The sequence below is a fragment of the Anser brachyrhynchus genome, assembly GCF_964034855.1.
Source record: "Anser brachyrhynchus genome assembly, chromosome: 3".
Taxonomy (NCBI): Eukaryota; Metazoa; Chordata; class Aves; order Anseriformes; family Anatidae; genus Anser; species Anser brachyrhynchus.
In genome coordinates, this window is record NC_137696.1 from 64,604,054 (window position 1) to 64,631,431 (window position 27,378).

Sequence of the window (27,378 nt, forward strand, 5' to 3'; positions counted from 1 at the left end):
TCTGATAGTCATTATTTTTCCCAATAATCCTGTCAGCAGAATCATTCCTTCTGCAATGGGAATTTGATTTGTTTTGTTTGTTGAAAGAAAACAATGGGATCCATTTGTTCCAGCTATATTTGTAGTCCTCTTTACATTTTTGTTCAGGTTGTTTGCCTGAAAGGCTGAAGAAGGCTCTAAAAGTAGGTTATTTATATGTGTGAGCAGAAGTGTTCAGACTTCCATTTTTATTGTTATTGGAATAGAAATACTCAAACCTCTTGTTTAAGACTAATAGAAGGATTTAATTTCCATGGGTCAGAGAATCAAAAGCAGGAGCCTGAATTGCCCTTTTTAGGCAACATGGTGTGCAGGGGTTGAGTTGGAACTGGCTGCAGTAAACTCCCTTACCAGCAAAAAACACCTTAGAATAAAACAACTTTGAAGTTTCTGAAAATATTTGATGAAAATCTTTCATATATTCTGTGGCTGAACTGTATGTACTGAACCACAAGAGAGCAGTGTTTTACCAGATCTGTGCTGTAATTCTTAAATTTAAAAGTAATTTTACTTTGTCAGTGATAGTTCTAACAGCAAAATTTAATCCCTTTATATTTTTGTTTTTAGCGATTCTCACTAGATCGTAGAGGCACATGTTTCTAACTTACTAGTGTTACAATGAACTATATTTATTGTACTTGGATTAATAAAAAGTCAACATCAGGCTAATTTCTTCTTATGCACAAAATCTGCTACTTCATTTTCCTCAGTGTTTAACATCTAGAACAGACAGAAGATTTTATGTGGTGAATTAAAGAGCTTTGTCTAGCAGAAAGCTTTTCCTGAAGAAATATCCTTTCATATCCCATGTTAAAAAGACTCGGAGAAAATTTCTGTCTGTGATGTAGTACATAAATAATGACACTTGCCTCTGAATTGAATGGATTTTTATGAATAACTTTTAGATTCTACTAGAGAAAATATGTTGCTACTTTCTGATTCAATATCAAAGAGACCATCTGGCATAAAAGAATTACATTTTTCTTTCAGATGAAAGATTGTACTCTGCTCCTATCAGTATGCACACCCTTTGCTCTTCATGTGTAAATAATGATTTGAATGAATTCAGGTGCAATCTTAAGACTAAGTAAGAGTAAGTTTGCAGTATTGGTCAAAGTTCAACCTTCGCTAATGCTTCTGCATCACTATTGATCTCATTAGAGTTGCTGCAGTGAAACTTAACACAGCATTTGTCTCCGGTTTAAATAAGTTTACCTATCCTATATCACCTTGAACTATGAAGAACTTGGGATATGGTCCATTGGTCTGCTGCAAGAGACTAAGCTGAAAACAGAAAGATTTCATCTTCCTGAAGTTAGTTTTATGATATTTTGCTGAATTTGTAGAACATAATCTAGAAATAAAATACAGCTTTTAGCTTGGCTGCAACATTTAAGTGAAGGTATCTGTTTCTGCCTTATGTTTCAGAATTAGAGCCACCTGCTGTAATGCGGAGCAAGCCACTGAGCAACAGCTGCTGGTAAAAAGGAGTACAGAGAAATACAAAGTAAGCTTAGTTTTAGTTTCTTCACATTGTGTTGTTGCCTTGCAGTTGTTTGATGTGCTGTGATCTTATAGTATACAGACTGTATTTGTTCCTTTTTTTTTTTTTTTAAGGTAGTGAGAACTGTAGAAATATCCTTTAAAAGTTACAAAACCACAGTATTTGTCATTGAGGTTGGTTGTCTGTGCTACTACCGGTGAGTTTTTTCTTTGTCTTTCAGATTGCTGTTATTCTGCATGTGCATTCCGTTGTTTGTTACTTATTTTGTCTGGATGGTATTTTAGTTGTCTTTCTTCCATTACCCTTTTTCTAATAATTATATTGCTTGAATTGTATGCCATATTTGACTGCCATCTACCGAGGCAGACTTGATAAACCAGGCTGTTTTTGTTATGCTCTTTGCTTGTGAGGAAGTGTTTCTGAATAAAGGTCAAACTCAATGTTCTTGTTTTTAATTTTGTTAAGTTAGGAGTTACCGTACCAGCATGTATAGTGAGAAAGTGATCTGAAAGTCAGTGTGTTTTGTAATAATAAAAATATCTAGTTTGAAGTTTTACTTTGATTTGACTCAGGTGAAATGTGGGCATTATCAGCAGCTCCTGTTCCTTATCTGCCCTTTTGACCATTCAAATGTTTTTGGACTGGTTGTGTTTGTTTCTATTCCTCTTGTATTCCCTGTCTGTGTTTATACAGGTTATAATAAGGTTTTGCTTGTTGTGGTTCTACAAGGGTCTATTTTTTTTCTCCAAAACTTCTAGTAGGTCTTCAGTCCTTTAGTTATTTCTCAGTAATGGCATAGACTTTTTAAAGATGTGAAGAGTATACTTTGTGTTTTGTATGTTAGAACAAAGAGGCTGCTAATGAAACTGATCTCTACAAAATAGTCTGCTCTATAACCTAATTTGTCAGTATTATGTTTTTTTCAATGCTGAATTAGAATTTTGAGGTCACAAATAAAGGAATATTAACATCTGGTAAGCGAAGCAAAAAGAATTAGGGAGATCCCGCTACGCGCTTTGTGAGCTACTAGAGCTGTTGCTAGGAGAATAGCCTGTTAACAGTACCCTAAGCTAGTAGTTGCCTGGGGAACCCACGGAAACTTGCTCTACTTCTACACAGCTGTACAAATCTGCTATCTCTTTCTTTCCCGTAGTCCTCCTTCTAGCCTAATAAGAGCTATGGAGGAAGGAGGTTGCATTTTGATCATAGGACCGAGTCCTTATTCTCTAGCATACAGATCTCCCTTACAATCAAGACCAGTGATATGTGGTCAAACCTTGACTGAGCACAATAATTGTGAAGAGCTGACCTGATGTGAGTTGAGGGTCATGAACATCACGTGTGCTAATGGCCACTTGTGCTTTAATTTGGAAATTATTGCTGATCAGTTGATTAAACAAGAACTAAAGTCTCACAAATTCCATAGATTCTAGGAAGAAAAAAAAGTATTTACTTTAAAAAAACAGTCACTATTTAAGTAATTCTTCTCTAATGGAGGAATAAGTTAAACCTTGATGGCTAGGAGAGAAATAAAAAGACAAACGAACTTTAAACAGTGGGTGCTTAACCAATGTGAATCTGAAATTTCTAAAGAAGCTGGCTGAAGAAGGTCTGTGGCCTTGTACGTTCATTTTGCATAAACCTTGGAAAACTATTGTGGTATCTAAATTTTCTTTTTAAGTAGAGTAAACCAGGTAACTTTAAATCAATTAGCATGTGTCTAGTTCTAGGCAAAAAGATTGAATATGTGTGGTGGGATCCTATTGCAGCTTTGGAAATGTCTAGGTAATTACTGGATTAATCTCATGTATCTTTGTTAGAAAATAGATATTTTAAATTATGTTTGACAAAAAATAGCTGTAATATAATGTGTATTGTTAATTAAAATATAGCATTCATATTATCCATAAAATACATGTTAAATAGATGTAGAACTGATTAAATGCCAGATAATATTAAGTAAGGAAGTGTTTCCACTAAGGTTATAGGGAATTCTTCTAGGTTAATGAGATTACATACATTTAGTAATGAATTTGTGGATAATAAAAAAAAAAATATACATTTTGAGAAACAGTGAAGATGGGAGTGATGGCAAATGATAATACTGTAGTAAATTAGGTCCTCAGAAACAGAGTATGTTCTAGTACAGCTGGATGGAAAGCGATAAAGGAGTTCTGTTCAAGTTGTGCGAATTTATAGTTTGTGCCTGGTATTTTTCAGAAACACAAAGTCTGTTTCTGTTTACAGTGACCCGATACGGCTGTGAATGCATGAAAAGAAATAATAATAAAAAAGGTACTAAAAAACTCTTTTTCTGACAGAGAGAAACATAACAGTAACCAGTAGCAGGAAGTGAAAGCTAAAATAATTTAAGTGAGAGTTCATTTCAACAGTGAGGATGACATCCACAATAGGAAGTGGTGACTTTTCATTACTTGTTCTCTATACTATAACCTAAAACTAATTTTAAAGTGAACTCTCTACAGAGTTCTAGATGATCAAGACTTATTACATTTAAAAGCTCAAGTCTCAGGTACGTGAATCTGTTAGGTGAACTTTCTAAGAGATTTTTCTTGGCTGAGTTACTTCTCAGAAAATGGTGCTTTCCTTTTTCTCAGTTGAATTAGGAGTCCTTTACGTTACTTCTTGCAGGAAACTCTCAAGTATGTTTATTTTCTAATGTATTTATCATAGATTATTTCACAAAGAGCCCAGCTTTTATTAAAGGTATTTAGATCTTTTACATTTTAAAAGTACTTTCAGTTTCAGAGGGAGGAGTCTGTGCTACTTCTGAAAGTGCAACTCTGCTGATTTTCAGACCTTTAAAAAGAATCCATACTCTGATGGATCTCAGTAAAATTTAAGTTTGTAGATGTGCTGTGCCAGCTGAAAAATGACATCTGCATTATTATATAAGATGTTCCTGAGAGCAATATAACACCCACAGGCAAAACTCTAAGCTGTCAAGTAACTCAAGAGTGATGATGTAAGTTCTCCCTTTAAATTAATGATACTGAGGTACCAGAAAGAAAGAACTGTAGTTGGACTGGTGAAGGAGCAAACTCTTTCCCAAAAGAAAACAGCAAAATATATGTGTATATATATATATATATATTTAAACATACTTATGTCTGATCAGTTCACTTTTTCCACAAAGTTGAAGGAGATTAACTACTTTATCATTAAAATAAATATTAAAATAAATAAACTTTATCATTAAAATTTTCCTGTCAGATCTAGTTCTCCACAGGATCTGTGGTGTTTTTCTTCTGAGTTTTGAAGTAACATGAATTTGTTATTAAATTGCATGTTTTGTGAAGACTTGTGGTAGAAGCAGCATAGCAGTATTGTTCATATCTCTTGTAGGGTTCTGGTCTAGAAGTAGAGTGCTTCAGAATGTTACCAAAGTGAAAATAAATAGATTCCATCTTTAGCTAGCATTTCATGTACAACATGACTTTTGAGCTATAATAGCAAAAAATGGCAGATTGTTTTGTAAGCATCCTATATTTGAAAGGCCAGGTTCTGCAAACATGTAGGCTTACATAGTGGAACTGCTCAGAAAGAAAATGAAGGCTATTGGTACATATGGTATGTACCAATATACTGGTACATACTACCATACTGGTACATATACTGTACATACTGGTATGTTTAAATCTCGTACAGAGGAAGGATGTGGCAAAGAAAGATTAAATTCAGGCTCTCTTCCTACACTCCTTCCTAAGCAAACACTCCTTCCTAAGCCTTTTCCTCTCTAAAAATTGCATTGAAATACATTTATCCAATACAAAATGTGCAAGATATGAAAATAGTGGTCTTTGGGGAAAAGATAATCTACCTTCTTGAATCTGACCCTGGATCTACCATATGTTTTAGTACTTCCTACGTTCTTTGGATTTTGATTGCCTGCAGTGACTAGCCCTGCGTTTGGCTCCAGGTGTTGATAAGTCCTGTTATAGAAATGAGGCTAGGTATCAAATACATGTATAGATGCAACTCTAGTTTTATTTTCTTTGGAGCTATATTTCTTTCATGAGCATGCTTATGCATGAACTAAGTTCACAGGAATCCTCTGAACATACAAATAAAAGCTTTGAATTTGGACTGTAACAGTTCCTGACCTGCATTAGTAGGTCATGAAAGTTTTGCTCTAGACCAAAGCTTGATTTAAGTCTTAAAGTACAGTTTCTCCAAGGTTATGATTTTAGTAATACTTGTTTTTATCCATGGATTTTCTTTTTGTTTATGTAAATGTTCAGGACCCTTTAACCTTTAATCACTTAGCCAAATTTAAATGTTTTCTTGTCGCAGCAACTTCCACATTTTATTTTTTACTTTGTTTTCCCTTGCTTGGATTTGGGAAAACAGAAGCTCTCAATCTGTCTGTTCAATTATTATTATTATTATTTTTAGCCATATTATTCATTTTTCTTTTGCTGTTAAGTTTGGTGATTCATTTCAACATGCTAGCCTACATTATATTTGTATTGAACCATTAAACATCAACATCTGTACAGACAGTGGCTATGCACAGTAGGAAGATGTATTGACTTAGCTGTTATTGAAACTAACACTGCTAAAATCTATTGTGGAACATTCTGAGTGGTTTTCCAATGCTGACAATGTAAAACTTCTGTAGAAACCATCACAACTCCATCCATGTATAGGACAGATCTCCAAGGGGTTTCCTTCTAGAATCTGTTTTGCAATCCAGCTTGCATTCAGGGACATATGGAAATGCTTTTTCTCATGATTCTGAAGGATTTCTTTCTCTCTCTCTTTTTTTTTTATTTCCAGACAGTGCATTTAAAATACTGTCTAAATAACACTGAAACCAAAGATATTTCCTCCTCCTATATTTGACTCTGTTGTAGCATATGCTCTGCACAAACTGTGAGCATTGTTTCTAAAGACTGTGAGGTAAAAGATAAATTCTGGCTTTAGAAGTGTATCAAAATCAACAAGAAGAGCCTCAGCAGTGGCAAAAGTCTATCAGCAATAACATTTTTCACTTAGAAGCATTCACCTGTGGAGAATGTCAGTGCTTCTAACATTTTCAGTTAAATTTCACAAAGCTCATACATGTTGCACGTATCATAAAGAACATGGTCCACAAATGAGAAGTGAAATTAAAACTGACCTATTATACTAAGGAGAACTATATACTGGAACTGAACCAGAGAATCGCAGAAGTCAAAGCCAGGCTGGATGGGGCCTTGGCCAACCTGATCTAGTGGGTGGCATCCCTGCCTATGGCAGGGGGGTTGGATTTAGATGATATTTAAGGTCCCTTCCAATCCAAGCCATTCTGTGAAAAGAATGGTTGAGGCTGGAAGGCCCTCTGGAGGCCTTCTGGTTCAAACCCCTTGCTCAAGCAGGGACACCCAGAGCAAGGTGCTCAGCACTGCCCGGGCAGCTTCTGAATACCTCCAAGGAGGGAGGCTCCACAGCATTTCTGGGCAACCTGTGCCAGTGCTCTGTCACCCGCACAGTAAAGAAGTGCTGCCTGATGTTCATACGGAACCTCCTGTGTTTCAGTTTGTGCCTGCTGCCTCTTCTCCTGGTGCTGGGCATCACTGAAAAGAGCCTGGCTCTGTCTTCATTGCACCTTCCCTTCAGGTATTTATACACACTAATAAGATTCTCCCCCTGAGCCCCCTCTTCTCCACACTAAACAATCCATCTCTTCCTCCCACTCAACATAGGAGAGATGCTGAAGTCCCTCGGTATCTTAGTAGCCCTCCGTGGGACTCTTTCCAGTATGTCGACGTCTCTCTTGTATCGGGGGGCCCAGAACGAGACACAGTATGCCAGCTGCGGCCTCACCAGTGCTGAGTAGAGGGGAAGGATCACCTCTCTTGGCCTGCTGCCTCTATTTTTCCTAACGCAGCCAAGAATACTGGTAGTCCTCTTAGCAGTAAGGGCTCATTGTTGACTCATGCAACTTGGTGACTCCTAGGACTCCCACGTCCTTTTCAGCAGAATTGGGTTGCCCCCAGCATGTCCTGGTGCTGGGGTTGTTCCTCCCCAGGTGCAGGACTCTGCGCTTCTCCTTGTAGAACTTCATGAAATTCTTGTCAGCCCACCTCTCCAGACTGTCCAAGTCCCTGTATGGATGGTCGCACATCCCTCTTGTCAGTCACTCCCCCCAGTTTTGTGTCGTTTGTGTGAATATACCGAGGGTGCACCCTTAAATTGTCCAGATTGTTAACGAAGATGTTAAAAAGGACTAGACCCCATATTGATCACTGGGGTACTCGTTTCTGGCCTCCAACTAGACTTTGCACCACTGACCACTACGCTCTGGGCCTGGCCTGGCTGTTCAGACAAATTTGGATTCACCTGCCTGTCTGCTTATCCAGCCCCTACTTCAGCAGCTTCTCCATCTTATGGGGGAAAGTCCAGGAACTTCAGACTTACTGAAGTCCAGGAGACAATGTTTATGGCTACCCCCTCATCCATCAGGCTGGTGATTTCATTATAGAAGCTTATGAGGCTGGTCAGGCATGATTTCCCCTTGGTGAATCCATGCTGATTGAAACAATAGTAAAAGATAACTCCCTGTTATTGAAATACTTAAACAGGGAAATGCTTTCCCCGGGGTTTGAAAATCCTTCCACTATATGCTTAAGAGAAAGATATAGAAAGACTTAGTGGTAAATCCATTTCCACTCCATTCCTAGAGCGAAACTAAGGGTGAGTTTAGACAGAAGTTAATCTCAGAAACAGTGCCACAGACGTGATTTCTTTGTTGGTAGGAAGGCGAGGCAGTGGGAGGATGGCAACAGGAGTTTTGCTGTCTTGACAACCCAGAGTGTCTTCAGCAAATTAAGGACATGCTTTCCAATCAACTGGTTATACCAAAGAACTTTGGACACTTTCTTTTTTGTTTATTTATTTATTAGTTGTCATTCTTTGACATGATGAATACTTACAGCAGTATGTTAAAAAAGGTACAGTTAAGTCTCTTGGCATCACTGCATAGCAGTCACAGCATTTTCACACAATCTAGTGCTTCCTTTCAGAATGATGCATATGGCATATATACGCACATATGGGGGCTGATTCTTGGTCCCAGTGAAGTTGGTGGGACCAGTGTTTGGCCCATAGAGTTGTACAAGATATGTGAATATGTATATATAAAATGCTTTACAATAAACATGACATATACAATCTTGAATTCAAAGATAAGCAGAATATATTTTACATCCAATTCAAACTTATGCTCTGCACTTAAAGTTTATGTACCTAAAATATTGGATGGATTATAGAAACAAATAATACAATAGAGTTTGCACCAATCAAAGTATTTTGGATACATATTCATAATATTCATGGCATGAAGCTTGCCTTGTGTGTGTGTGTTTTTAATATTATTATTATTTTGTTTGTGTTTTGGCATGTCTTTCTTTTTCTTTTCTTTCTTTCTTTTTCTTTTCTTTCTTTCTTTTTTTTTCTTTTCTTTTTTTTTTTTTGGATTTGCAGGATCTTAATTCGAATTTAAGTATTAGCTCTGTAGACCATGAGCTGGGGGTGGTGGCATCGGGAAGGGAATGGGAGAACCTTATGGACAGCTTAGCTGAGTAACTTAGAATGCAAGGCTATAAGTTATGTATGTTATCCTGACTGATACCTGAAAATAAAAAAGTAACTTCTTGAGTGTTTCCCCTTTCCAAGGAGAGTCCATTTGGAAGGGCTTATATGTATTCTGTTTATTTTGTTGGAAACTTCTAATAGTTCAATAAGAGTTTAGAAAAGCTGGTGAGATAACTATGCAGTTTGAAAACTGGCTTATTCCATTTACTGTGGTAGCAGCCTTCTCACTGATCATTGTGTGAGTCTTTGCTTTTTTTTTTTTTTTTTTTACAAAAAACAATACTTCATACAAAAAAAATTTGACATGTTCAATACTAGGTTAGACAGAACTGCAGATCCTCCATAGACTCTACTTAATGTCACCTATTCCTCTGTTCATTTATGTTTTTCAAAAGTACACGTTTTTCATACTCCTTTTTTTTCCTGTTTTGGTTGGTGGCCAGAATGTTGACCCTTAGAAACGCAAAGGCAGGTCAAACCTTTACTTAATGAAAGTGCATACGTATGCATTATTTTAGCCATAATAAAAAATTCACTTACCACCACTCTTTTCTTAAAAAACAAACAAAAAAATTATTTACACAGAATTTGCCTCTGATGAAACAAAATCTGCATTTCAAGAAACTGAGTTTTAATCAAGTGAATTGTATTTGTGTGGCTTAGTTAGTGTGTTAAGCTCTGGTTTTTACTAATTTTCTGCTTCCCTCATTACATATATGAAAAACCTAACTGTTTTAAAACTGCAGAATCTTTTAGCTGCACTGTCCCAGTAAGAAAGAGAAATAATTTACATGGCCTTTCTGTAAAATGGCTAATAGGGCTGACAGCACAAACATCCATTTACTTGGTATATCTGCATATACATTTCTTCACTCAGTTCATCCAGCATTCTGTTGGTATCCTGGGGAGAAATCCCAGCACCGAAATGTCCTCCAAACCAGGGAATACCAAGCATGTATCACAACAGCATATACTGAGCACTGGTGCTGTTGAATTGGCCATATCAGGTATGGTTTGGCTTCGTCTATGGGGCATCAAACGATAGCATTTTGCCTTACAGATCCCAGTGAATCTCATTGCCAGGCTTCTGCTGCCAGAGCCTAATTTTTCAGCTCACTTCTGTTTAGAGCACCTGAGGCAAATTGGTCCAGACCCAGACTTGTGTAATGGGTTTGGCTTACGACTACAGAAGCATTTCTGGAGGCACCCTGAACCTATTTCAAACATTGTTTCATTAGACAAGGTGATTGAAATCTAGCAAGTATGTTCGGTGTACCCAACCCCTCACCCCCAAACAAACAAAAGAAAAACCAAAAAACCCCACAAAAACCAAAACCAACAAACCCCCAAAACCCCAACCAACCAAACCAACGACAACAACAAAAAACCCTGTTCATTTTAAGAGCAGCTTTTCAAAGTTTATTAGGAAGCTTTAACTTGGTGAGAGCAGTCTTGTAATGGGCCCCATAGGCTCTAATTACAGAAAAGGTCTTGGTTGTACTGTAACTATAGCAGGTCTTGATGTGCACTAAGCTCTCCTGTTGGACCTATTTTCTGGAAGCTCCTCAGGAACAGCACAACAATGTGTCTGTCAAGAGCTTTTTATGCTGCTAGACGCCAGGTTTATTTAACTAAACCTCAGAACATTTTTAAAAATTCTTTGAACTAGATGGAAAATGGCTTCAGTTTCTTAGTAAAAAGACAAAACAAGGGAAATGATATTCTTTTGTAGGTACTTAAGTGCTTGTAGGCAGCACATTATACTGCTTGTATAATGTCCTAATAATTGTCCTAAATCTGTCAGAAGGAAAGATATATCTAAAAAGCTGTAAAGCGGTGATAGTCCCACCCCCACCATCAGGTGGTTAAAAAGGGGTTTATGTCCTGTAGTTAGAAATACTTTTATTCTACAACTCCCTCTCTTTGTTGGTTATAGTACTACCAGTATGTGAGTCCCGTTTAGAAGAGGGAGGAAGGAGAATGTTTTCTACCACTTACAGCTTACAAAATGGTAGAGGAGAAGAAAAGCAACTCTCAAGATGCTTTGTTTTCTCATAGTTAGTGATTTCCACCTTCCTATTTCACTGGATTTCAGTCCCTTTCTCTGAAGATACATGTCCAATAAATTAGTAGATTAAAACATCCCTTACTAAACCTTATGCTTTTTGTTTTCCTTTAAACATATTAGTCACCTTATGCACATGAAAACTTTGTCTAACAAAGTCAATGTTCCCTGCAATGGAAAAAAAATTCTGCATCTCCCCTTGCACTTCTTTAAGTGAGCGTTATCTTTCTCAAACACCTTCTAGTGCCTATTTAAGTGCTTTCTTTGTTGGCCTGTCCAAAGTAATTGTGTCCAAACATGATTATATTGCCAGATCTGATAGATATTTTGTAAAAGAGTTATCCTGATTTGATGTACTGGGGGCTTACAACAACATTGCACTTTGACTGAATACAATTAGTTTTTCTGGGGGCAGAGGAGAGAGGGCAATTGCTTTGGTGCAATACAGTAGTATCCAAGAATGCAATCTCATTGACATGATTGAAGCTTAAGGAAAGCTTTACAGAAGAATATCTGAACTGAGGTTATGACATAGATAAGGCCATGTATCTTTCAAAAACAAAGAGAACATAGGGTTCATAGAATTCCTCAGCTAGGATAGTTAAAAGGATTTTTCTTAACAGACTGACTGGAAAGTATTTTATTTCCTTCAGTGAGTGAGACAGATCTAGCAGTCAGTTGAAGCTTTTTGTTTTGGTTTTTAAATAAAAAGAAAAATATAAATGCATTTAGATGCTGGCTATCTAAGTAGGGAATGTGGGGGGGAATATCAGCTACACTACAACATCACTCGAGAAAACAATCGGACTCCAGAATTACTAGAATGTCGTGCTTTGTAGATCACTATGCTATTTAATAGAAATCCACACTCTAGAATAAATGTTAATTGTGTTGAATTGTCAAATTATATGGTGTTGCTGTGGGGTTTTGGCTTTTACATTTTTGTTTGTTTGTTTTTTGAACTTAAACTTCAGGCTCTGTGAAGCATTTGCCTAGACTGAATGTGCAAGGTGCCATGAGTTAACAGCACGGACCCATATGGAATGTGTTTGAAGTTTTCAAGAGGTTATCCTGCCAGACTTCATTCCTTAATGACCTTTGATACACCTTTGATAGTGGAAAGGCAGTTCAGAATCATAATCGTATGGTTTCGGCAGCTATCAGAAAATGAAGGATGCTAAAAGTTAAGGCTTTTATCCACAAACAATGGTGTATATTAATAAACTCTATACCATATTTACAAATGCTTTCTCTTGTATTAAAACTAACAGTATTCTGTTCACAGTGCCAATGTTTTTACAGGTAGCAATCCCACAGTACTCCAGTATTTTGGCATGGGAATCAGTAGCGCTTCGTATTTACAGAAAATGTACACGTATGAATATAAACATGTTACTTGAAACAGTACTCAAAAGATAGATCTGTTCATGTTTCAAAGGTTTAGACTGTACAACACCTTCCCTTTCATTTGCGAGGGAATACTGTTCCTTGCAATGAGAAGATGCCTGTCTTTTATCCAAAGTGGCATAAAAATGATTACCAAAATGAGCCTTGTTACACTGGAGTTGTGTATATGGAGAGTAACTTCAGTCCAAGGTTTATAGATCTGTTTAGTGCACAGAATACAAAAGTTAAAAAGGTTTTTATTTTAATTACTAAAATAACCAGATTCTCTCTGCCCTCTGTGAGCGCTGTCTCACTCAACCAGTGTCCTCTGGGTTCTGAAGATGCTGGTGGTTTAATGTGCAGCCCAGCTGCCGGACTGGAAAGTGTATGGTGCTCTGGGCCTATATACATATGTCACAGTATGACTCATGGTAAATGAATATATAACCAAGAGTGCCACTATCTCCTCTGTTTTCTCAGTAATCTTCCCTGCTTCATGGCAGCAGTAACTGGCCCGGCTTCAGTACTGCTGGCTGGGACTCCGCATTCAGGCAGTTCGTGATCAGAAGTGACGAATGGCATCAGGCATGCGCAGAATGAAGAGGGGGAGAGGGAGATGAAGGAGATCCAGAAAGGAACCCAGCAGAACCGTGGGTTTGTTCATGAGGACCCTTACAGCTTCTGCTTTGCCGTTTCTTCCCTTTCCATGGTCTTGACAACAGGCTCTTAGCTCCCCGGGGTTTTGCTTGCTGCTGTGATCAAGACAGAGATAGCAGTGCTATAAGGAAAAGTGCAAAGCTGCCACTAAGGAGTCTCTTCTTCATTTAAAGTCTGTTCCTGGCTGCCAGTCACTTGACCTGAGTGGTCATTGCTCCTACTACTGCTGTGTTGCTTATGGAGCAAACTCCTCCACTTGGCCTTGTTCCTCCTGAGATGGTTTAGCATATTTTCAGATAAGGGGGTATCTCCTGTAAACTGGGCCCACCTCTCAAAGAGTGGCTCTACAATGTACGTCATGAACCCTGGGGAAAGAAAGTACAGCAGGTGAGGAACAAATTCATTCCCTGAGGGCATTTCCCCAGAGAGTGCCTCAAGAGAATACAGCAATACGAGTAGCAAAAGCCTTGAAGAGAAGTACAGTAAACCCTCAAGCAGCCATCAGTTTCTCTTGAAACTGGCAACTTCTGACCAGCGCATATAATGAAGTTATGGATCTATCTGTATGTGTAAATAAAATCAGAGAGACCATCCTAGTCTGAGATTTCAAATTAGAAAGTAACCTATGTACAATCACATGTGATGGTTGTGATTTTTCTCCACACATACTAGAATGACCCCTTTTTTTCCTATGTAATGACTCTTATCTTTTTATTGAATGGTTGGTTTGGACAGGTTTCTTTTTTGTTTAGGTTGTGCATTGTGACTCTTATGTTATCTGCACTTCGTATTGTTAGGACAACTAGCTTGGGGGGGTGGGGAGAGTTGACACTGGTTTTTATTATCAATTTTCTTCACTTGTTCTAGGCACTGGGTAACAGGTTTCCTAGTTACAGCTGTGCATGAAAGAGCTGAGAATGGGCTGTGGTGGTGTCTGAGCCCCGTAATGTACCGTACCTGAGGTCATCACTGCAAAAGCAGCGAGTGCTGCTGTGGCTATTCTGCTTCCCATTCCAGAGCTTTCTGGGCGTGTATTAACTCGAGGGCTTCTGTATGCTACGCTGTATGTCATAGATGCCTTTTGTACTGCAGAGTGCAGACAAGGACAGTGCTTGAAATTTGTGCGCTGACCTTTACTGTCACATGGGAAGACTATGCAACAGCTTCTCTGCGTCAGAAAGGTTTGTCTATTCTGACACGCAGGGGAGTGGCTTTAACTTTGGGTTGGCTTTTGTACGAGCACACCTCCTGTATGCAGGGGTGGCTTGTATTTAAGTGAACTGTTACAAAATCTCTGATAGAAGAAAACAAATGAAAATGCTTTTAAGATTTAAACTGCAGTTTGATTCCAACAAAAAGGAGCTCAGAAAAACACAAACGTTTTAAAAACAGCTCTGTGGCTGTTTCCTTGTTGTATGGGTACAGAGAAAATGTAGTGGGTTTATCTGCACATCATGTCTTGTGTGTCTGCAGGCTGCTGTAAGCTTTATATGGTTGGGTTTATAATTGTGAAATGGCTGGACAGGCCTGACGCAAAATGAAATTGTTATCTGGGGCTTGCTGCAAACCCTATGGCTGGTGTCTGAGGTCTGCCGGGTTCTTCTAGTTTCCTCTTAAAGAACACTGACATCCATGTCAGGACTGTCAGCTGAGTTGCCAACATGAATGGAAGAGAAGCTGTGCAGCTCTGCGGGCAGTGAGCAGTGCAGGTGGGACTGGAGGAAGCTCGGGGTGGGCAGCTGTGATCTGAGGTAGCTCTAAGCTGTGAGCTGTGGCTAACTTTGCTGTATATGTTGCCTTTGCTGCTCTTAAATGAATTATTTCTGTGGATGAGCCCTGTTTCAGTTTTGTTGTGTGTGAACCTAGCTGCAGTGAAGTTTTTACATCAGTTAAGCTGAACCTGATCTCTCTGGTACAGTGAATCAGCTTTGCCAAGCAATCATGTGAGAGAAAAAGCCCACCAGTATTATCAGACAATTTCTTTTAAATCATTGTTTCTGCCTCACGGTTTTCCTGGCAGGGGGAAAGGAAGATGAACACCTTAGCAGCACTTGTTCAGCTGTGAGACAGGTAGAATTGTATGGTTACACAGCTGTCCACTTAGCATCCTGTGCGTATGGCATGAAACTGCAGATACATTTATGGGAAATACAACTGCAAACTAGCCATTGGGCTGCTGAGAGTTTTCTGCAAACACTGCCCTGGGGTCACACTCCCTGCTTGAGATCAATCTGCTGTCCTGCACAGGGAGGCTGTGGGGATGCCAATGTGCAGCAGAGGGGAGAAGTGAAAATTGCTCAGTGCTCTACAGGGTTTGTGGAGGACAAGTTAAAGTGTTGAAGAAAGACGGGAAGATGGAGAAACTTGTCTTGACTTCTTGCCCCCAAATCTCCAGAGAACTGCTACTAGGGGAACAATGAATATGGTCTGAAGGCTTTTAACGAATCAGTCATCTTTTCACCTCCTGCACACAATTCTCCAGCAACCTGCTACTGCAGGAGCATTATGTTATGGAGTGTTTATGAAGAATCTGTGGGAAATTGGACAGAAAAATAATGGTGATGCTACTTTAAACTGGAAGGCTTCTCAGTATGCTCAACTGGGGATGCTTTCCCTCGTCATCGCAAATAAAGCGGCTCCACTGAAATAAGCTTGCACCTGGCTGATCATCCTCGAGGTAAGGTCATGTGTCATCTCACAAAGTCAATCCTAGATCAAGTGTTTGGGACTCACGAAGTTGACCCTGGCTGTTGATTCACTGGGTTTATGTCACAGATGGATTTTATCGCATATCGTGTTTCAGTTTCTGTTTGAGCTTGTGCCATACTGTGATAAACATGGAGAGAACAGAATGAAGCTAATACTTACCTATTTGTATGCTTGGTATTGTATCCTTCTGCTGATTACAAAGAGGACTTATTTCCAGTTCAAATTTTTGTTCCAGGTCACCTACAATGTAAAAAGAAAATAATTTGCTGCCACTTGTCTGTTCTCCATACGTACATCAGACTTGTACGGTGACTGCAACTATATGGATTTAATCAGTTGTAATCTTGCACCAATGAAAACCATGTTAAATGTCTAAATACCTTCATTTTTGGACTCTTTTATTTTGTTTTTTAGGCATCAGAGAAACTAAGCAAGCATAGAAAGAAAAATATCTCTAAGGAAAGGTGAGTTTTGAATGAACTTTAAATGTGAGCACTTAAGTGTTCCGAGGACCTTTATTTTAAAAATAGCCTCTCTCACTTCCTACTAGAAAATTACAGAAAACATATTCTAGAAAAAAAAATCCGCATCTTGGTGAATATGGTTGTGTGAGTTGCTATTGTGTGCTTGTGAAAATTGCTGTTAAAGGCCAGCTCAATGGAGCCTGGCAGTATGGACCCTTTCCTACCCACCATATGGGAGGGATGAGAGACCTGCTACCTATAAGCTAAGCTGTTCTGCTTGTCCTTTTTATTTACTAATAAGGATGTTGTGAGTGCTGTTTAGAAGAAACGTTCCCATAAATCAGACAAAACATTACATTCAACCTCAAAATAAACATTTTGCTTCAAATCCACTGATTTTGTTTAAAAGCTTTTTTTTTTTTCCTGTTGTCCCCTGTGACAGTTTTGACTTAAATGCTTTAGTGCTGCCTGGCTTCTATAGCCCCATATATACTATGTGCATTTTTAAGCCTTCTCTTTCTCCTCCCTGCAGCATGAAATTGCTTCTTAAATGTAAGTGAGGGGAATATTTTCAGTTTTAGCTAGATATTTAGGAAATACCAGGGAAATGTTTTGAGCTTCACGAACAATCAAAAGGAACAATTCATCAACGCTGAGACAAAGTGAGTTTGTTATGTTTCCAAATGTGCAGTTTGTTTGTTCTCTTCTTCTCTTCTACCCACTTCAAGAAATCTTTGACAGATAAAAGAGAACTCCAGTGACGTAAGTATTCTGGGCTACAAATGGTTTGCATGTATGGCTCAAACTGTACCAATGTCTTGTCTTTGACAAGCCATTTAATTGAGAAAGACAAGATTTTTCTTAGCATGGTAAGAACTTAAAGGATGGTAATTTTTCTTGTGTTCCAAGTTGCTAGAAAAGTAACTGCATGAATTAGCTGCTGAGAACTCTCACGCTAGGGGAAACCTTTCAAACAACTTTACAACCTCTCTAGAGAAACTGAGCATGAATGTTGTTTAAACATGAGCCATTTTCTTGAAACTTGTTCCTTGCCAATTCCAGCTTTATATAAACAAATCAGGTTGCATTATGTTCCCTCTGTTCCTAACTGACTTTTGAAATGTCCATTCAAAATACCCACTTTTAAGGTTTTTGCTGTACAGAAATGCTTGAATTTCTTAGGATCAGGTTAAGCTATTTTTCTATGAAAGGTTTGTGTTAGGAACTGTTGTAGGGATCAGGTGCTTCCTGAAATTTACCTGATCTGTACATTTTATTTATTGATAGGTGTAAATGCACCAGATAGTTGGAAGATTAGTGTTTAAGTCTATTTAAATGGCATTAGAAATATTTCATACAAAAAAAGTTCAAACTTCTGTATACATTACAGCAGGAAGATTAGTCAATGCATTAATTTTGGTATTATCTGCCTCATCTATAGTTAAAATTCTGACCATAAAAGCTATGGTTTCCAAATACCAACCTTAGTGACAAAAAACACCTTCATGCCTCAGCATTATGTGTAAGGGGGTAGAGAGATCTACAAGAATATGTTTTTAAGTGGTAATGGTATCTAAATACAATATTTATTGTTGGTTTTCTGTATCACTTACCAAGATCACACAGTCATACCATTGCTTCTGCACGTTCCCCCACATAATTGCTCTTTTCCCCCTTGTTACAGCTCTAACTGGTCTTGTATGCTCCTGTGTCCCCTTTCAGAGGTATATTACAGAAGTTTTACTAGTGTGTCTTGAGTCTTAGGGAAAAAGCTTAAGTTTGTAAGAGCTGAGACTGCTGTCTTTCACAGGACTGTCCCTCAATACTCCCCATCGGTGAGATTTCAGACAACTGGGACCCTGTCTTCGTGTTGGATATTGATTATGCCTTGGCTATACATCCGACTCTTGCAAGTTGCTTATGTTGCTTCAACAGCATCAAAGACGTTTCACCAGCTTAAACTAACGCTGGCTAAAAATTAACTTGTTGAACTATTTGTCCTTGTTCGCTAATGTTCCGGACTAACTGTACTAGGTACCAGCCCAAATGTGGCTTAACTCAGTACTGCAGAATTTTAAGTGAATTGAGTACTTCATTGTGTGCTCTTCCAGTGTTTGTACCACTTGCCTTAGGCTCTCAGGATGCTACAAACAAAGAATTTAGCAGTGATTAAACTCTGCTGCACCCTGTCCGTGTTGTAGCACAGCATGACCTTGCCTATGCAGATAGAGCCAAATGGTGCAATTACTGTGTTTAAAAAAGGCCCTGCATGACTGAGCTCTCTGCAGGGGTCTGAAAGCATTTGCAATAGGTTCTAGCAGAGTGTTGGCTTGCCTACTTTGGCCGTTTCAAACATGTTAGGGAAGCTTACTGTGCTGGGAACTGCATTTGAACTCTTTCTCTGCATTTCTATGCAGAAGAGTGTGTCATATTTGGGAAACACGGAGGCTGAGCCTCCTGTAGGAGTTGTGAGAGTCTGAAAAGTGAGATAAAATGCAGTTGGTAGCGGCATGATGCTGGTGCAGGGTAACCCTGGCGCAGTTTCAGCTCAGAAGAGCTAACGACGGCTGGAGGGTTCTCAGCGAGGAACCAAGCCGTGGGCTCTTCAGCAAAATTCAAGAGCTGAGGCACGGCACAGCTCTGCCTCCCTCCTGCTAGAAGAGCAGCTGGGTCACGTAAATCCTCACTGCTCCTCTGCTCCTCCTCCCTTTCCAGATGAGGCAGTGTGTCCGTGCAACTGCCTGTCCTTGAGGGATATTTCAAGGCAAAGGGCTGAATGCTCCTTGCCAGTGTCAGCTCTCTGTCCAGCTGCACACCGTGCCTGAGAGCAGGTGGGGAAGGGGCTGACCTTGCCGGTAGAACTCCTCGCAGACTCGCTCGCTCCACTGTTTGCTCAGGTCCCACAGCCGGCACGGGTTGCAAATGTCAGCACACTTGAGCGCAATCTGAAAGTAAAGGGGAAAAGTAGAGGTGAGAAAATAAATTACCTAGCAGTGCTTCAGTTGTAAAGCTGCAGTCGTGAAACTCCCAGGCCTCACCAGCGATGGTGGGAAGGGTTAAGATCACCTTTTGGGTACTGAGCCTCACCCAAACATGCCTTTTGAGGAAAGAGCATTTACTTAAGCTGCAAACAAACCTTTCATCCAGCCCTCTGCTTTACTGTAGTGAGAACAAGAGGAAGGCCAAATTCCAAGATGGCAAAGTCTTTTGGATATCCCTTGTAAGGAGTAAGCCAACAAAAGCTTCAGGCTGGCTCCTGCCGATTGCCTGGCTCAGGATCCGTGAGTGATGCTGAGGGAAGGAAGAGCCAAGCTGGTGTAAGGCTGTTCGGGCGTCGTTCCTCTGTGGTCTCAGTGAGTGACCTTGCATCTCACTTCAATTACACTTCAGTTTAATGGCCACGTGCTTTTCTTTACAAAGCTAAGCACAGGGCCCTGTGTACTGCCTCTGGCTTGGTTTCACTTAGTTAACCAGGGCTATTAAGTGCTTTGTAGGGGAATGAGAACAGGAGGGCAAAAGGATTTTAAAATCATGTAACTGCTTCATAAAGAGAGCTATGTAATAAACCATCTGCCTTACTGCCTTGGAACGAGATGTTGTGTACCTTACTTCTTCCTAGAGAGACTGAACGCAGTCGGTTAGTTTGACAGAGGACAGAATTCATTCTGGCACCCAGAGAGGAAAACATAAGAAATATTTCCTGTGTAAATTCAGACCTGTGAACCGGAGGAGGGAAGTCTCCGAAGTCACTTTTCTTTCTGGATTAAATTGATTAGCCTTAATGTTACTGTGTACTTAAAAGAGCATTCCAACCATTCTTTAACCTATCCTGACCAGTCTAGAATTCTTGGTGTTTTTTTTTTCTTCCACAAATAATCCACTAAACAAGTAAATCTCACTATGTCTCTGTCCTAGTTTTTATCTGTCTTCAAGAAAGTGCATAAGGATTTTTTTTTGCCATAGTTGAGATCTGTAATCCCCGTGCCTCTGGCACTTGCACAACTTTCTTGCCTAATCTGTCCAGAAATATGATAAACCCATCATCCTGCCCTGCACAGGCCGTGCAGGAATCTGACAGAAGGCCGTGTTTCTCGGAGGACAGACGAGCAGATTGCTACATTTCCCACGCTTCTGGAGGGGGAAGAATTAACAGATCAGCACTTCTTTCCCTGCAGCTGTCACCTTTCCCGTAACCTCAACAAAGTGATAACGTGTAGATGTTTGTTTTGTAAATGACAACGCTCACTTTAACTCTTTTGTGCGCTTAAGAGGGAAATTTATGTCAGTTCTCCACAGAAGCATGTATATACAGCTACTTTAATTCCAGTAATGCTTTAATTGGTAGAGGTTTATTCTGAAGGGCCTGTTAATGACTGCAGCTTAGCTCGAAGAATCAGTTTGAATCTATTTGGTTTTTAAATAAAACACGGTTTTCTTCTGTAGCTACGCTCCAGTAGCGAAGCACCTGCTGCCATGGCAACATCTGCCTCTGCAGCAGCACCTTCTGAGCACCAGTCGCAGGAGCAGGGCTCGGGCACCTGGTGTCAGGCTGCCTGCCTTGGGAAGAGCACCAGGAAGGGCGCTCTCCTGCCCCTCACTAGGAAATGACACCACTGAAGTGACACTTGTCATAGGGAGAATGAAGTCGAGGCGTTACCTGGGAAAAGAGGCAGTGTTCTGGAAATAAAGTAATTAGTGGCTTATCATCATTTCTCAGCATATGACACTCTCCGCCGTCTGTTGCATTCCCAGCTTTTTAACTCAAGGAGCTCACATAAGGAAACATGAGAGGCGCCTTATGCTTGTCTGACATGCCAGGTGGCGGAAGCAAAGTGATTATGACACTAGGTAAGGCAGTGCTGTTGTTCAGAAACACTATCCCTATGTTACTCTAATGTGTACTGGGAAATACCATGACTTGAAAAATGTGTAAGAAAACAATAGTGGAAAGAAATAATTTTAAAAGTTACCTGAAGCATAAAATGTCTGTCTTGTGCATCCTCCAGTCTCAAATCCTGATTGTCAAGGTGAGACTTCAGACGGATCAAGAACTCATTCTGTCTGTTGATGTCTGTCGCCAAGATCAGGGAGCCTAGCTGCTGCTCGATGTCCTGTCTGCAATTAAGGAAAACAAGCCCCTTTAGTCATGAAACCACTAATCGTGCAAAACAACCTGCTATGGGCCACAGCTAGCACAAAGCTTCCTTGTTCTTCACGGATCCAATCTGGTCTGCGTGGTCATTCTCTGATGGGGTGGGTAGGGTACAACTGCTCTAGCTGCCTAAATGGCTTGAGCAGGAATGGATAATGTGGAAAAAAATAATGTTTGTTTGTGTAAGTGGTTCTGAAAGCTTCCCAAAAGTGCTAGGAAAGGAAAAATAAACAGGATGTAGCATCTAGAAAAATGGTCATGTTTTACTTCAGCTGCTCAGAGTGGGGTGCTGAATACTGCAAGCAACTCTAAAGTAGGACTGAACAGAAGTTGTCAGTCTGATGTGAGGGATTTCTGGAGGAATACGGAGCTTATTGCTTCCAGGCAACTTGTTTACATTCTTGGCAAGGTCACCTGTGATTAAACCCTAGTATTGCAGGCTGTTCATTGGCTCCGTCTCCTTTCCTTGGTAGGAAAAGCACTGCACAACACCAGCAGGTAAGAAATGAGCATCACCTTGGCCTAGGTGCTAATGTTGCTTTCTTTTTTTCCCTCACTTCACCCAGAGAAGCTGAAAACCGAACCACACCTCCTCTGCAACGCGTGGGATTCCTTAGCAACCTCTAAGCTACTTGACCAACTCCTCAATTTTTCTATTGCATACTTTTTAGTCATTAAATCTTTCCATGTCTGGTTGGTGCTGTGTAAAAGAAAAATGCCAACAATAGATCTGAAAAGGTCTGCTCTTGCTGGGATGCCCAATGTTTCCACTGACAGCGTCCATCCTCATGCTGAAGAGGCAAATTCTTAGAAAATACTTCTGCGGTATAACTTTGTTTTGTGGTTTCATACTGGCACCAAGAGAGAGCAGGATGTTCAGCCTACTCTGAAGTCTGACTTCTCGGCCTGTTTCCTCTCAAGAAGAGCGAAGGAAACCAAGGATCAGTTTTTCAGTGATGCATTTCCTCCAGCTGACACTTACGTCACCTCCTTGGGCAGGTGGGCGAGGAGCCGTGATTCTCGAAGCATGCCTATCGTAGATCTCCAGTGGTGATTTTCTAGCACAGAAACATTCTGGGATGAATAAAAGGAATACATTAAAGGATTAGGGAAGTGCACACGGCACAGATACACATTTGCCATATCACACGATGCCTAGAGCTGGTTGGAAATTGTTTGCTGTAACAAACTGAAAGAGATTGAGCATAAAACGTGCTTTTTAGCCACATTTGGGTATGAGGAAGTGCTCTGGATTTCTAGAGTTAAGAACTTTGTGCTTCTAGGTTTCCTAGCTAAGGTCAACCCTAGGGTCCTGTTCTGCATTTTTTGAGCCCTGCTGTGAACAGAGGAGTTAATCACATCTGAGTGCAAGGTAGCTTACATTCTAACAGATTTATTAACAAATTAATTAAATCATGATTGCAAAATCTTATCTAGCTTATGGTTTACCTCGCACTGATCCCAAGCTGACTTTTCGGTTTCTACAGTCTGAATGCAGAGCAGACAAGTAAAAGAAAACTGAACTGCCAAACTTCCCCTGAAGTCAGGGAACTGGAAGCTCCTGGCAGCTGCTCAGTGACAACAAGATACCAGCATCACTAAGCATCTGCAGGCTTCAGCAACAGAGTCTGCAACAAATTTTGAGTCCTTGTTTGTTTGCTTCCAACTAAGTGGAAACAAAGTTAGACAGGAAAAACAATAATCCCAGGGAACAGAAACACAGCTTTATAGGTCGTCTGTAAATTATAACAAATTGGGTATCTTGTGTCTGATGATTTCATATTACTGTCCTAACACACAATGCGCTTATCAATCATCAGCCATTTAGTCCACAGAATGCTTTCTACCACTCAACAGTTCAGCAATGTAACTTTCTCAGAAACCTCTAGCACAATTTTTACAAGTCAAACCTGTTTGCTGCAGAGGCAAAGCCCAACAAAAGACCCTCCAATGAACTACTCAGTCCCTGAACACACAAAAAAAGCACACAGTACAAATGAGATGACTGTCACCCAGCAATGGGGACACTCTTGGGGGAGTTACAGCATCTTTTGGGCACTATCTGTGGCTTTTTCAGTAGATGAGCACTAGATTCAAACAAGCAAACAACAAACAAACAACCCAAACTTTTGGGCAGGTAGCAGAACAAGGACTCCACCCTGTTGCTGCCCACTAAAAAACTAGCATCAGCATCCCTCTCTCTGGCCACTGTCAGTCTTTGGCTCCTTTCTGCACAGTCACACAACTCTGAGCTGTAGCTGCAGGACTGCTGCCTTTCCTGTCGGATGTGATGCACAGCTCCACTGCTCCAAGAAGGACTCAGCATTATGTTCTCCTTAAGGCTTCCCTTTCCTTCTTTGTTATCCTACTGTATGGAACGACCACTGAAACACAAAAGTTTGCCAGTAACCAGATCCAGTTTGCATTTTGACCATCTTCACAAAGTTTTCTTGAAATTTAGTGCTCAAAATTACTGCAAAGGTGAGAGCACAAATTTGATTGATTTGCCATTACAATATTTTCTGCAGTACGCTCTGCTGCTTTTTGAATTCACATGTTGCTTCCCTAATAGAAATTACCGATACAAAAAAAAACAAAAAAAACAACTTTCCAACCATCAGAACAAGCGAGGCAATGTCTAAATTACTTTTGACAGCGATTCTGTTCACCAGCCAACTTAAATATCCTTCTCGTTTTGCCTAAATACATCAGGATGGACTTTTGCAACCCTGTACCCTGACCAAGAAAAACAAGGGACTATAGTAGGACACAATATCTTTTTTCTTCTTTCACCTCCCTAATCTCAGAGCTGAATCCTGGTGCCGGTGGTTGCTCCAGGTTCACGGGCTGCTGTCTTCCTACCTGAAGGTAAAGTAGACAAACCCTGCCTGGCTGTCATCTTTGGGAAGTCTGATGCTTGCTGCAGACCGTGACTGCACTCACAGTTCCTGCAGTTCCCATCTGATGCACCCAGCCCCTGAAACCTCCTCCGGGCTGAGGTCCCCTGCAGAGCATCCCACGCCCCCACATCCCTTCCAGAGCTGCAGTGGGATCGAGCTCAATGATTCCCACTGGGTTGTCTTCATTTCTCTTCTACCATTCTGTGATGTTTCAGATACATCCTTCCCTTCTGTGTTCCAAGAGACAGTGTGGTTTAAGAGTTTACAACTGACTGTCAGCTTATCATTCAGTCAACTTCCCTGTGAACCAGGAAATTGTGACTGCTGGGACCTCAGTCTCAGATTCAGCCAACCATGCAGGCTATAGGCCTTTCACATTGAAGAGTTGTCTTTTGAGCTCGGGTTTGTTGACTATAGATGTATGGCTTATACACATTATGCTCAGGGGCCTGAAATACCTGGTTGTCAGCATAAGAGTGCAAGCAGTTTCTCAAGAGAAACCAAACAAGGTGAGTACAGAAAGTTCTCTGGGTAGAGAATGCAGAGCAAGCTTGTCTGTGAAACAGATCACAATTGGCTAGCTGAGGAAAAATACGGAATAAAGTTAATTTCAAATCAAAACACTGTAGTTTCACGTGTTAAGTGCCTATGTTGCTGTGTGCTTCCCCCCCCTCCCCCTTACTGTTCATTGGGTGATTTCTCCCTTCTGTTTTCCTATCTGTCCTCAACTACAAGAGGAACCCCAGCAGAGGTGTCTTGGATTTTGTTGTCTCCACACCTCTCTTGGCAGTATCCACTCCTAACCACCTTCACAGAGCAGAGCATGTTGCTGGGGCTCACTTGCCTGACAGACCTCATTTTGTTCCTGTAAACCTATTTTCCAGCCCAAATTTGTACCTGCTTTGTCACCTCCCCTGTTTCCCCACAAGTGGTCTGGAACCTTAAGGCTCTGCTGTATTCATTAAGGGGAAGACCTGCCAGTGTCTACCATCTCAACACGGCTCCCCTGGGAAGGAAGGAGCATGCTGGTGCTTGCTGGTCCCTGCACACGCTTAACTCCTGCACACACTTAACTTAAGCATCGCCCATCTTTGTCAAACAAATGCTTTACCTGCACGGCAAGAGGCTCTTTTTCAGTTTTCTCTCTGACTGGCTCACAGCTGAGCTTGAGAGACTGCCAGCCTCTGGGCTGTCTTACACTTACGGTGCTGGCCTAGAGCTCTCCCAAGCCCTGTATGGAAAGCCTGCTTCCCTAACATTTGGCCACACTGAAGGCCAGCCAGAACAGGACCGCGTGTGTAGGTATCCAAGAACTTCCTTGCATCCAACTAATAGTTACTCAAAGAAAAAAAAAAACACAAACAACAACATGGGTATCCATTCCAGAATATTTCCACTCCTGTAAATTTCTGATCTTTGCCTGCTGCTATATGAGAACTTAAATCGAAGCCGCTACAGTGTCTAGTATCTCATGTCTAAAGTACATGGAGCAGGGAAAAGGAAAGGTCAAGTTAACAAGTGACAACTGAGCATGAAGTCATATGACTCCCCTGTTAAATGCAAGCAGCCAGAATCCCTGAAGCTGTTGCCAACAATTAGTAGTCAGCTATTCCACCCAGGAACAATCTACTGCCTTATTAAGTCTAATTGCCATTAGTTATCTGATGGCTTAGGCTGGGCGGTAGGAGATAAACCACGCAGGGAAAAAAAATCTATGTGATGGCTTACAGACTGGTGTTTTCAACTCTGATTTCCAGAGAGCTTGCTTCACCACTTCTTATTTTTTGAAAAACCCTGAGTAGCACAGATTTATTTTAAAGACTGAATGCTAGGAAGTCTCTGTCATATCAGAGGATTGAACCCTAAAACTAGAGGATCACTGTAACACAATCTTCAGGACAGGGAAATAATTTTTTTTTTCCTTTTTTTTTTTTTTTTTTTACACTTAAGACTATTAAAAGACCTCCAATCTGTGACTAGGCCAGTCACAAGGTTTGGAGTCTCTGAGCATCACCACATCCTGGCTGGGGATCCCATGGCCCAGCCTTGTTCCCACGGCTGAAGGAAAATCGAACCCTTACATATCCAACTTCTTTTGTTAAACACCAGTGTTGCTTGAGCAGGGCAAAACAAGACAGAACCTCCTTACGAGTACTTCGCAAATCACAGCAAATTCTTCATTTACTAAGTATGTATAGAAAGGCACCCAGCTATTAGTGAGTCTTCCTCAATTAGATTTATTTTTAACTAAGGATATTCTGACACCTTTTTAAGAAGGCTGAAGCTGATTCTTCCAAAGGATAGAAATCTCTACAATCTCCATTTATTAACTACGAATTACAGTTAGAGCAACCAAAATGATTTATGGCATCGCCCAAGTGTGTATATATAAATATAATGTAAAGAATAAAGATGTGCATATATGATAAAGTACACATGCACACAAAGATAGCTTGATTGTACATATATGATAATTATAGATAAAATTCAGAGCTACAATAATTGCCATGGACCAAAGCTAGAAATATGTTCAGGAAGGACCACAAAAATCAGTAGAAGATGGATTCACTGACAGTTATTTGAACAAGAGGATATATACCAGGTGAAGGACAACACTATACTTATCCCAGGCTTGTATTTCTCTCTGAGATCCTTTACTGTCTGCTCTTAGAAACAGGATACTGGTCTAAACAGCATGTGGCATGACCTATGATGAGCGCTTTTAAGTTTTTTCTTTTTATCTCTAGGCATGTTTGTGTAAATATTTACAACTTTTTTTTCCTCTATCTTCTATTTTTTTTAAATTGCAACATCCGTGAAACGTTCAATTTTCCTAAAGCCAGATGAAGCTGAAGTTCCTTTTAACATAATGCCAATTTGAGACATTCTTGTTGTTTACTTGC

General features: G+C 40.2%; 1 protein-coding gene and 2 long non-coding RNA genes across 5 annotated transcripts in view; 2 read left to right on the forward strand and 1 right to left on the reverse strand.

Moving 5' to 3' along the window:
• The first annotated feature begins 654 nt into the window (after window positions 1-654).
• LOC308192147 lies at window positions 655-19,001 on the forward strand. Of its 2 annotated transcripts, XR_013948590.1 has the most exons (5): window positions 655-1,353; window positions 1,468-1,546; window positions 1,657-1,739; window positions 15,271-15,927; window positions 16,374-19,001. It is a non-coding gene; the product is annotated as an uncharacterized lncRNA (long non-coding RNA). The 2 variants fall into 2 exon arrangements; XR_013948591.1 differs by lacking the exon at window positions 1,657-1,739 and having other exon boundaries at window positions 656-1,353.
• On the forward strand, window positions 5,234-9,408 carry LOC308192149. The gene is made up of 2 exons (XR_013948593.1): window positions 5,234-7,165; window positions 7,252-9,408. It is a non-coding gene; the product is annotated as an uncharacterized lncRNA (long non-coding RNA).
• PDE7B (phosphodiesterase 7B) overlaps window positions 8,950-27,378 on the reverse strand; it is a 179,502-nt gene continuing 161,073 nt past the window's right edge. For both annotated transcript variants that reach the window (XM_080585395.1, XM_080585394.1), the window contains 5 exons: window positions 22,558-22,649; window positions 21,394-21,538; window positions 19,272-19,368; window positions 16,119-16,199; window positions 8,950-13,615 (listed from right to left, as the gene is read on the reverse strand). In XM_080585395.1, the coding sequence (XP_080441521.1) occupies window positions 13,398-13,615; window positions 16,119-16,199; window positions 19,272-19,368; window positions 21,394-21,538; window positions 22,558-22,649 (633 nt within the window). In that variant the 3' untranslated portion in view covers window positions 8,950-13,397. The remainder of the gene's footprint in view (window positions 13,616-16,118; window positions 16,200-19,271; window positions 19,369-21,393; window positions 21,539-22,557; window positions 22,650-27,378) is intronic.